Source organism: Ceratotherium simum, chromosome 16 (genome assembly GCF_057802395.1).
Source record: "Ceratotherium simum simum isolate JZ-2026a chromosome 16, ASM5780239v1, whole genome shotgun sequence".
Lineage (NCBI taxonomy): Eukaryota > Metazoa > Chordata > Mammalia > Perissodactyla > Rhinocerotidae > Ceratotherium > Ceratotherium simum.
This window is the reverse complement of record NC_141915.1, coordinates 12,188,306-12,200,196: the sequence shown is the minus strand read 5'-3', so window position 1 is coordinate 12,200,196 and position 11,891 is coordinate 12,188,306. Positions and strand designations below refer to the sequence as shown.

At 46.1% G+C, this 11,891-nt stretch overlaps 1 protein-coding gene across 1 annotated transcript; it reads right to left on the bottom strand.

Moving 5' to 3' along the window:
- Positions 1–23: 23 nt before the first annotated feature.
- On the bottom strand, positions 24–11,810 carry RPAIN (RPA interacting protein). The gene is made up of 7 exons (XM_004433227.3): positions 11,700–11,810; positions 10,300–10,470; positions 8,681–8,741; positions 6,160–6,271; positions 5,947–6,010; positions 4,493–4,633; positions 24–174 (listed from the first exon to the last, which is right to left on the bottom strand). Exons 1-7 carry the CDS (start codon positions 11,778–11,780, stop codon positions 145–147), a joined length of 660 nt encoding a protein of 219 aa, XP_004433284.1. The 5' UTR covers positions 11,781–11,810; the 3' UTR covers positions 24–144.
- Between the last annotated feature and the right edge of the window lie 81 nt (positions 11,811–11,891).

Sequence of the window (11,891 nt, the reverse complement as noted above, 5' to 3'; positions counted from 1 at the left end):
CATTACAAAACACCAAGAGCAGAGACGTTTGAAAAGATTTAATACAAAATAAGTTATAAATAAAAGGTTTGTATTTACAAGGTGCCTTCCCAGATGGAAGGAGTTGTTTCCAGCCCAGGAGGATGATGTGAGTTGAGGCCAGGTCTAGAGGATCACAGCCCACGTATCACAAGCCTGGATTTAAATAGAAAAAGCTTAGCTCAAACTATATTCCAGTCATGGAAATTATCTCAATATATGGTTAGAAGGTGTAATTAGTAATGACATTTATGCTGCGATTAGAATTCCTGCGTATGAGAAGATGCCGAGTTCAGTTAGAATTAGGAAATGGGTTCAGTGGTGTCGTCATCAGAGGCGGCTGATGAGCCCTGCTCTTGGGCTTCGCTGGACCCCTCCTGCAGCCTCGAAACAACTGCCTTTGAAACCAGCAGCAGCAGTGTAGTCCCCAAGGTAAGGTTAAATCCTGGAGACGGACTAATCAAATATCCTCACCCTCAGGAAACCCGTGACCAGAAAGATTACTCAAACTTTTGATAGCTGGCAGCTTTTATAACCCAGCAGGGAGGTGAGGTTCCTTCAACTTAACACGAGATTGAAACAGGCATGTGTCACAGGGAGGTACAAACCAGGCACGCTCACTGCAGGCAGAATCAGGACCTGGAGGACCATTCTAGCACACCTTCCTTGGTCTCCCCTAACATAATCAGCAAGCGTCTGAGTGTAAAACTGGCTTCTAATTCCTTGACAGCTCTGCCCCACCACTATGCTAAGGAATCCTGTGGTTAACCTTGACTCCACTTCCACAGGTAATATATTTAGCTTTCTGGCGGTCTAGCACATTCCATCCCCATGACCACACTAGACCACTGTTCTCTCACATCTCAAACATTCCAAGTCCTTGTGGCTACATATTACCACCTTCCGTAACCCACACCTACCTTCCTCTACCTCATCCTCAACATCCATGCTAAAGCACCCTATAGCCTGGCCTCACTGGATCTTGAACCGAATGTCCTTGATTCCCCTTCAGAGAAACCAGAGGTCTAGTGACACTGGAGCTCCAGAGCATTCCAAATGATGTACCTTTCAAAATGGTGAGCTCTGACATAGTGTACTGAATACAATTTTGTCCTTCCCTCACTCCTGTTTGTCATCTTTGCTGTGACCCCCCTGTCCAACAATGGACTCCCTGCCCACCCTGGAGCCAGCATTGCCAATCGTGCCATCCCTACAGCTGCTGACATCCCATAGTACTTGCCTTCTAAACCTCACCCTCCTCTTGGCTTCCCTGCTGCTCTGAGCTGACGGTGCTGACGGTCAGGTGAGCAGACAGCTGGAGTCCACGACAACTATGCTGTGGCTGCAGCTGGAACCTCAGCAACTAGGCAACATTTTGCTGCCTCTTTAATGGCCCTTTCCATTCCCTCTGGCACTTGGTCTGGAACTTGCACACTTAAGGAGCCAGCTCTGCTCCACTACGCGGATGGCTCACTTGTTCACCTCACTGAGAAGGCAGAAGCCGAAGCTGTCTGACCTGTGCCTCTTCAGCTCTCCTCCTCAAGGGCAAAGGCGTGAAAGGTAATGGCAGCAGTGTTACGGGGACTCAGCAGCAGGCACAGTGGAAGCCCAAGGAGGGCCCAGGCTTTATAACCTGAGGAGTCAGGCTTTATAGATTATCTGGCGTATAGTGGTGCTCAATAAACACTTGTGCAAATGATCCTTGAACTGAGTGGGAGGAGCCAAAGTCACTCCAGACAGAGAATAGCAGGAGCAAGAGCATGAGGCCCCAAAACACGCATATTCCAGACTCTGCAAGCAGTTCTGGATGGTTAGAGCAGAGGGGTGCATATGCCTGTAGGCAACAGGCAGTAGTGACAGGTTTTACTTAAACTTTACCCACTGTGTCTCCTTCCATACACTCTGAAGGAAAACAGTGTCCCTCCACCAAGGCCAGAGCCTGGAGCAGGAAATAGCAGGGGTGCTGGAACCACCGAGACCTGGCCTCCAAGACCAGCTCTGTCTTAGCAGTGCAACTTTGGCCAAATCACTCCACTTATCTGAATCTGTTTCCTGTTCCTAACAATGGGAACAAGATCCACCTCATGATGAAACCAGATGATGTGTCTAGAACACTTGGCACACGGTTAAGAGTTCAATATGGGCCAATCTGGTGGTGCAGCAGTTAAGTGCGTGTGCTCCGCTGCTGCAGCCCAGGGTTCGCGGTTCGGATCCCGGGCGCACACCGACGCACCGCTTGTCAAGCCATGCTGTGGTGGGGTCCCATATAAAGTGGAGGAAGATGGGCATGGATGGTAGCCCAGGGCCAGTCTTCCTCAGCAAAAAAAGAAGAGGATTGGCAGATGTTAGCTCAGGGCCGATCTTCCTCACAAAAAAAAAAAAAAGAGTTCAATAAATGGAATTCCACTGCCCTCCTTCACCACGATCCCATCCCTTCTGGTAGCTCTGGGTGCTTGTTTCCTCTCACCTACTCACCCCCACCCCACCCCACCCCTCCAGTGAATCCTCCTCAATTTATAAACTCCCTTAAACACTCCTCCTTCTAAAAAGCCAAGTTAACATCTTTCCTCCTCTAGATTGCCAAACTTCTTGGAAAAACTACCACACAGTTACTGTTTCTACTTCTTGGCTCCCTATTCACTCAAATTCCTAAAACTGAAATCAGGTAGTGGTTACCTGACCCTTTAATTCCACCAAAACCATCTACATAAGGTCACCAAAGTCAACTTCAGTCTCTATGGTGAGTGCTGCTACCCACTCCCTCCTTCCTTTTGGAAATTTCCATGGCTTCCACTCCTCTGTTCTCTGGCCTCTGTTCTTCCATCTCCACCAAGGCTCCACTTGTTCCCCTGCACCCAAGATGGAGGCGGTGGCCAAGAATGCAGCATTGGCTTTTCCACAAGTCCTCCTTTGGCAGTGTCATCTCATCTATTCCTTGTAGCAATCATACAGAACAACCAACTCTTAAATCTATCCCTCACCCTCAGCTCCATTCCTACATTCCTAACTGCACCAAAACCTGGATGTCTCACAGAAATCTCAAATTCAACATGTCCACAGTTGAACTCCAAAGTTCTCTGCACAAACCTTGTCTTCTACAGATGGCCCCACCAATGGCCAGTTACCTTGCATCTTCTTGGATTCCTCCCCCTGACGTCCACAGCTGCAGAATTTCATCAATTCCCTTTCTAAGCCCTCTTCGCTTCTCCCACAGAGTACTGGGACAGCCTCTTAAATGTTGTTTGTGACTCAAAACATCTCACATTTGCAGCTATTGTACTGACCTTCTCATCAGATCATGGCTCTCCTTTCCCTCATGAACCCAACGCTCCAGCTAAGCAGAACGTGAGGCTCTTCACAGACACTCCACAGTGTTCTGCCTCTCCACCTTGTTCTTCACCTGGGGATCTTACACTCAAGCTCTTCCCCCAACTCACCATATCTACACATCCAAATCCTAGTCCACACTTCAAGGCCAAGACTGAATGCCTCTTCCAGTAAGCCTTCATCCATAAATGAGATCACCCCCTCTGAACTCCCACAGGCCCTCCCCCTCAAGCTCCCCAGAAGTTTTCTACCTACTTTTCGTATTCTTCTCTTATCACCAACTCAAGCCCTGAGCTCTGGGAGAGAATGTGTATTTCTGAATTTAAATGAGTCCTCAATACAGTTTTTTGTTAATGAATGACTAGAATTACCTTATGGAAGAAACTTGATAAAAGTAAAATGTTGGTTGTGTTACTAGGCAATACTGCCTATAATAAAAACAGCTTCTACAGGTAAATGGCATTTGGAATGAGAGGACCATGAAGGAACTATAAATACCCAGTAGGAAGCCATAGTTTTGGACTTCCCTAAGTGCACTGTGCTCACAATCCCCGAATTCCCCTTGCTTGGGACCTGGAAGCTATAGCCACAGATTATTGCAAGAGATACTGGTTCCTACAGCAAGCTTAAGGCTTCTAAGCCAGGGTGGCTCTATATCCACTTGAGTGGTCCCGTTCTCTCACACCTGAGTTGTCACTTAGGGGGCCACAGACTAGCGCTTGGTCCTCTGTGAAGATTCTCACTGAAGAGACAAGCCTAATGCTGCCCTGCTGTGCTTCCTGTCCTGTATCCTTCTCAAAACTGGACGAGGACAGCCTATGTGAGTCTCATGAATATGAAATGATCAGCTGAATCTAAGACCACCGCTGCCGATCAAACAAGAGTAGGCGGTGAAGCCAGGCTTTCTAATTCCGGACCAATGCTCCTTCCACGAGCCTGTGCTGCCTCTGTTCCTTCTCCTTTCAGGGGATGATTGGCCTTTTAGTTGAAGTGTCTCATTACCTTCACTTTTCCATGCAAGTAAATTCCTCAGAGAATAAACTGCATTTTTAAACATTTACCTGTTTCTAAGCTATTATTTCTACCAGGGTTGGAATAAAACCAACCACCGACCCACTCTTACCACTGAGTCCCACGGGAGACTTACCAGACAGCTCATGAGAAGACTGGACTTTTCTTCTGTCTCTTCAGTGACTGAAAATTCAGGTGTGTGGGGACAGTGTGCACTGTGCTCATTCACACTGTCCTCTAAACAGGCACGGAGCTTCTGCTCTGTCAACTCCGGGGACTAAAAAACAAAAAAAGTTAAACTACAACCTAATCTTCGTTACCTCATAGTCTGGATTCTTCATGCCCACCAATATAACTCTGGTTCACTGTGACGGGCTTGATCCCTCAGCCTTTAACATCACTCTTGGGCTCACGATCATACTAAGATCTCTTAACCAATCTCCACCTAATTGCCTCTCCAGATGAACTGATGCTTTCCACTCCTGCTATAAAACACACCAACCGCCGCTTACAGCACCAGGAACATTCAGAACACCAGCAAGACTGCTTGGTCCCAGACCATTTGTGCTAATTGAACTGGCTACTGTAATTGAGTAATTTAATTACATATTATGTAAACCAGTGATAGAAGAGAATGATGTTTTTATGATAGTAAGTGGAATGTTTAGGAAACACTCAAAAAGATGAGTCGCTAAAAAAATTTTTTTTTAAAAAAGCTGTTGAATTAGGTAAAAAATGGGGAGGAAAAATCCTAAAGTTGTGCACTCAGCTTCTTGATGCACTTGACAGAAACAAAACTGGAAACTCTCGACTATGCATTCCAAGAGTGATTTATGTAAAAAAGACAGCTCTCCAATCAACAGAGCCCCACTCGAGGACTGGCAAATAAATTCATACGTTTGAAACTTACCACAAAATGTTTCATTTTAAATTTTTTTATTTATTTTATTTTTTGCCCCCAAAGCCCCAGTAGATAGTTGTATGTCATAGCTGCACACCCTTCTAGTTGCTGTATGTGGGACTCGGCCCCAGGATGGACAGAGAAGTGGTGCCTCAATGCGCACCCGGGATCCGAACCCGGGCTGCCAGCATCGCAGCGCGCGCACCTAACCACCAAGCCACAGGGCCGGCCCGAAAATGTTTCATTTTATAATTTGCTACTTGAACCAACTGACCAACTTTCCATTCCTCATCATGTCAAATAAGAGGACTCCTTCTGTATTTTAAGATCACTGAAGCTTAAATTCTGAATGTAGGTGTGTTTTCACGTACAGAAAATTTTTATGCAAGATCAGATACAAATGTTTCCAATTCTAAACTGGGCTCTCTCTAAAGATCTTAAGCAGTGATATATTAGTAAGTGTTTAATAAACAGCTAGGGGCGGGCACGGAACACGCTGATATGTAGTGCTTGCCAATTTTCATGCTGTATATATTCTCACCATGGCTGATTTCAAGCTACCAATGTAAAATGAACATGAAGTTGGGAAGAGGGGTGCACAATGGGTTCCAGCACACCACTAAAGGTTCTTTAAGAAAGTAGATACACGTGGGAAGAGGTGACACAAAATTTGTGTGTGGAACACTTACATGAGTCGGGACGTACAGGCCACATTGACACATGACCACACCGCTTGTAATTCTCAGGTTGTACCTAGAAGCAGAAGTAGGATCCCAGAGCATTATGGCCAGAAGACCTGGATCCCCAAACCTTTCCAGACAACAAATTTAGGGGGAAATTCCACTCACCTTGGAGTGGGGGGTGGGAACCAAAAATGCTGAAAAGGTTTTGAAAACTCTTACTTTGTACACACAGGACAGATGAGGGAGTTTGCTTCCCACTCAGCCAGTATGATGCTGAGACACTTTTCATCAAACTGCAAGCTCTTCTCATATTCACTGATGAGGGACTGTTCTGTAAGGCAAAGGACAGATGGAGTGCTTCACCCAGATTGCCCTGTCCTTAATGCTAAGCTTCACCTTCAAAGGCTTCATCCACACAAGAGAAAAATTTGGGCAAAACCATGCTCCCAATCACTAGATATTTACTGCTCTGTCAGGCTTCATCTGGCTGGATCTCTCCCCACCTGTCTGTCTTCTTGTGACCACAAGAGGTGAAGTGGTCAGGCTAAGGGACAAGAAGATAACGTTCACATACATCTCCAGAGGCCACAGGAGCAGAGCTGTAGAGTGTGTCAGGGTCCCAGGGGCAGCTAGAGAAAGCGGGTACTTACAAGGCACTTACTTCTGATGCCAGGCCCACCCTGCTGAGTCTAAAGTAATCTGTTCCCCAATGTTCACATACTCAGAGTCTGTATTGCTCAGAATTGGTGTGTTCACTCATTCAGTAAACATGCAACAATACCTAGTATGTGGCAGGCACGGGGTACAACAATGAAAAAGACTGGTTCCTGCTCTTGATGAGCTCTACACTCTAGACTTTAGAGCAGGGGTCAGCAAACCACAGCCCAGAGGCCATATCCAGCCCACTTTCTGGTTTATTTTTTAGGTGAGGAAGATTAGCCCTGAGCTAACATCTGTTGCCAATCCTCCTCTTTTTGCTGAGGAAGACTGGCCCTGGGCTAACATCCGTGCCCATCTTCCTCTACTTTACATGTGGGATGCCTGCCACAGCATGGCTTGAAAAGTGGTGTGTGTGTCAGTGCCCGGAATCCGAACCTGCGAACCCTGGGCTGCTACAGCGGAGCATGCGAACTTAACCACTACGCCACTGGGCCGGCCTCCCACCTTCTGTTTTTTAAATCAAGTTATATTGGAACATAGCCATACTAATTTGTTTATGTATTGTCAATGGCTGTTTTCACACTACAATGGCAGAAATGAGTCGTTGCAACAGAGACAGTATGGACCATAAAGCCTAAAATATTTACTCTCTGGCCCTTCACAGAAAGTTTGTCAACCCCTGTTCCTTATGACAGTATGACAGAACACAGTAAATCCTTGTCACTTCAGATTTTTCAGTTAAATATATCCCACAGGAAATATTTAGTGAGTCCTATGTTTCACCACTAAGATAGGTTTTGTAGATGAGGGTGAAGGGCAAATCAATAAAAAAAAAAGATAACTAAAATCAAGGAATCTACAGTCTAACTTGAGTCAATAATACCAATCACGACAACTAACACTCGCATAGCACTTACGATGTGTCAAACGCTATCTTAAGTCTTTTCTATGTATTAACTTCACTGCTATTATCCTCATTTTCAAGATGAAGAAACTGAAGCACAGGGGGATGAAATGCTTTGCTCTGTGCCACACAAGTTAAGATGGGAAAGCTGAGAAGTGAATCTTAGCAGTCTGGCTCAAGAGTCCATGCTCTGGCCTCTTCACCATAACAGCTATCGTTTATTGAAAGCTTTCTGTATGCCAGGCACTGCTCTAAGTCTTCCACACATGTTATTTACGCCTACAAACAAACTTATAGGGTAGGTCTACTATCTTTATTTTACAGATGATAAAAACTAAGCCTAATCAAGATAGGGCTATGCGGAATAAATAACTTACTATATAACGTGCTAAATTATGCACTCTACGGTGCTATGGATACCTCAGGAAGTGGATACTCACAAAACCCTGGGGAGTCAGTAAAGAATGGATTGAGAGAGAAGGCACTTAAATTAGGTAGTGCAGAAGAGATCTGATCATGCACTGTATCCTGTAAGGTAACAGGATTACTATTAATCCATTAATAGAGAGGTACTGTAGGATAGAATAAACATAGGAACTGGACTCACAAAATTAATTTTGCTTCCCAACTCCACCACTAGCTATACAACCTGTGTAAGATACCACTTTCTTCTGTCTCCTACTACCTTGTAGGGTAGTCATAGGAGATAACAGTATCATGGAAGGAGTCTTCAGTGTGCTGAAGACAGACAGCCAAGACTTCAGAATAAAAATAGAGACTTCTGGACACTGAAGATGGAAGTAGAACAAGAGGAGTTAAGAACTAATTCTGTTTAGAAAATACATCAACACTAGAGTAGCTTGAGGCTTTTTTTTTTTTTTATCTTTTTGTTTCACTGAGGAAGATTTGCCCTGAGCTAACATGTGTTGCCAATCTTCCTTCCTTTTTTTTTTCCCTTGAGGAAGATTCCTCCTGAGCTAAACAAGTGTGCCAATCTTTCTTCATTTGTGTATTTGGGTCACCGCCACTGCACAGCCGCCAACAAGTGGTGTAGGTCCGCACCCGGGAACCAAACCTGGGCCGCTGAAGCAGAGCGCATTGAACTTAACCACTAGGCCACAGGGCCCGCCCCTTGAGTAGCCTGATATAGTAGGAAGGACTACTCCCAGAGGTCACCTTGGTCAATCAGCTCCTGTTGGATTTCCTCCAGCACAGTCAGGTCCATCGGCCCCTCCAACTGCAAGAGAAAGTGGGGTCATCAGAGGTTTGAGGTTATAGTCAGCTGACAAGCCCCACAATGATTCATACTTGGAGGCTGGCTTGAAGAACTCAGATTTAACTGAAGAAATCAGTCAAGGCCTTCTGCAGAAAATGCTGATAATACAGTAATGTGGTCATGCTGAGAAGTCATCAACAAAAGATTAAATTAACCACCCAGGGACAAAATAATGGCACCAAATTTGAAGGAGACAGTATAGTGCAGCAGCTAAGTATATGGTTCTGCCAGAGCTATGTGACTGCTGGAAAGTTCCTAACCTCTGTAAACTTCAGTTTGGGCCTCTGTAAAGTGGGAATAAAACCTCCCGCAGAGGGTATTTGTGAGCACTGATTGTGATTATGTAACTCAAACATTGAAGATACTGTAGGACACATAGAAGGCACCAAATAATGCATCATTATTATAGAGAGCTTTGATGTTTCCAAAGCAGTTTCCTACCTGTTTTCTTATATTGTCCTCACAATGCTGACAGTATCTTTTTCATATTATACATGTGAAAATTAACGCTCAAAGAGGCAGAGTAGAGTTAAGAGTCAATAGCAAAACCCAGATCAGATTCTGGAACTACTGACTTCCAACCCAGTGCTCCTCCTGATACACGGTAAATGGTTTCCTATCGACATCCAGCTCCCAACTCTGACTGAGATTAGAATCAGAAAGCTCCTAGAAATTTTTTTTCTTTCTTTTTTTTTTTTTTTGTGAGGAGATCAGCCCTGTGCTAACATCTGCCAATCTTTCTCTTTTTTTCGCTGAGGAAGACTGGCCCTGGGCTAACATCCGTGCCCATCTTCCTCCACTTTATATGGGACGCCGCCACAGCATGGCTTGACAAGCAGTGCGTCGGTGTGTGCCCGGGATCCAAACCGGCGAACCCCGGGCCGCCGCAGCAGAGCGTGTGCACTTAACTGCTTGCGCCACCAGGCCGGCCCCTCTGGAGGTCTTTTTTTTTTTTTATATGATTTTATTTATTTATTATTTATTTTTCCCCCAAAGTCCCAGTAGATAGTTGTATGTCATAGCGCACATCCTTCTAGTTGCTGTATGTGGGACTCGGCCTCAGCATGGCCGGAGAAGTGGTGCGTCGGTGTGCGCCTGGGATGCGAACCTGGGCCGCCAGTTGTGGAGTGCGCGCACTTAACCGCTAAGCCACGGGGATGGCCCTGGAGATCTTTTCAAAAAGAGAGATTTCTAGCCCGTGCCTACTGAATCAAAATTTCAAGTGGTGGAGCCAAGGAGTGAAACTTCCTTCTTTTTAGTTTCATAAGTGATTATGAAACTAATTATGAAACATTATGCTGCAATGATGCAACTGGTCAACAGTCTGGTATTTATGAACCATTAATCTAGATGAGTCTCACATTAAGGGTAGAAGAACCTGGGTTAAAGGCAGTTAGAATCCTGATTGCGGGCCAGAGGATGGATGGGTTTAGAGGACTTGGGGAAACAGGTACAGAGAGGACACTAGCCATTCTTGGTGCTGTAGCACCCTCCCTGAAAACACATATCCCAGCCTGACCTGAGCCAAGGCCTCTGGAGAGCTCTTCACTGACTGCAAAGCATGCCACTCTTCCTCCATCACCTCTTGCACTAGAAGGGTATTCTGAGCTCCCCCTGGTAGATGGCCTCCAGCCTGGCGGTATTTGTTCAGGAGCCTGTCCCGGCTGTTTCTCATTCTCTCCAGGCATCCCTTGGGAGAAGGAGAAGGATGGGGGGAAAAAAAAGCCCATTCCATTTTTAACAAAAAAACTCTTAGATTAGTTGTTAAAACATTAAAGGAAACTTATAGACACAAAATTTCAATTATAATCCTAACTATTGTTATTTTTGCACATTCCTCTCTGGTCCTTATCCACATGTAGACAGGTGAAACCACAATGCTTTGTTCATGTGTTTCCAGATTACTATATCTCATATTCTGTCCTCAATGCCAGTTTTCTCAATGGCTGGGTGGTGATAACTCAGCATCCACTGTGCTATTACAGGACATTTAGGTTGCTCCAAATTCTTGCTACTCTAGATATGGCTATGATAGTCGCCTTCCTGTACAACAGTGTTTCTCAAGTTGGGGCGATTTTGTCCCCCAGGGGACATTTGGCAATGCCTGGAGACATTTTTGGTTGTCACAACTCTAGTTGTAGGGCTACTGACACCTAGTGGGTAGAGGCCAGGGATGCCACTAAACATTCTGCAATGCACAGAACAGCCCACCACAAGGAAGAACCATCTTCCTCAAAATGTCAATAGCTAAGGTTGAGAAACCCTGCTGTCAACAGTCATTTCTATCATCAGATTATTTTCCTGGGATATACCCACTACTTTAGAGATTCCTGGAAAGGTAGGCCATATTACTTACAGGAACTATGCCGAGTTCACAACAGGTCAGAACTGACTTAGGGTACAACTCTGCTAAGACTTAGTAACTGAGGCTTAGAAGAAACAATTTGGAGCAGAAATAATTTCTGGAATTAGAAATAACTTCTTATTACTCGATTCCTCTCTGGAATAGAAATTATCTCTATCTCGCATGAGGTACGCATACAAAGCGCCTCTCTCGGTGCCCACCTATCCAACAGCAGCAGGCGGTGGTGGCGTTATCGCAGAAGCGCAGAGGAGCGGTCATGACCACACTTCAAATTTAATACAAACCCGAAATCAAAATTAAGGCTTCCTGGGACTGGGCCGGCCCGGGCTAATCCCACACCTAGGGGTCCAGAAACTCTGGGAGGCGGCCGGGCAGTGGCCAAGGCCAGCTCCACAGGCGGGCGGCCAGGGTCCAGGTCCACCTCCACTGGCCAAGAGCTCCCGGCACCTGAGTCCCCCAGCTGGGCTGAGGCGAAGGCACGGAGGAGAGCGGCTCCAGCACGGATAAGAGGAGTGACGACGGCCCAGCCAAGGCTTCCCAAACCCCACACTCACCTGCCGAAAAGCCTCTTTCCAAGGCGGCGAGCCCACCAGTTTGTACAGCGAGCGGCGCCGAGACCCTGAGGGCTCTGCCATCTGCTCTTCGCGGGAGTCGCCGCCAGAAAGCTCCGCCCCCCTCCCCGGGAGCGCGCAGAACCCTGGGAGTTGTAGTTTCTGGGTGCCGATCGCGCTGGCTCGCAGGGAATT

Coding starts and splice junctions, on each gene's coding strand:
- RPAIN (XM_004433227.3), bottom strand. CDS start 11,780: ATGGCAGAGCCCTCAGGGTCTCGGCGCCGCTCGCTGTACAAACTGGTG. Junction 4,634..5,946: donor GCCTGTACGTCCCGACTCAT/GTAAGTGTTCCA, acceptor TTTGTTTTTTAG/TCCCCGGAGTTGACAGAGCA. Junction 175..4,492: donor GTCTTCTCATGAGCTGTCTG/GTAAGTCTCCCG, acceptor ATTTAAATCCAG/GCTTGTGATACGTGGGCTGT.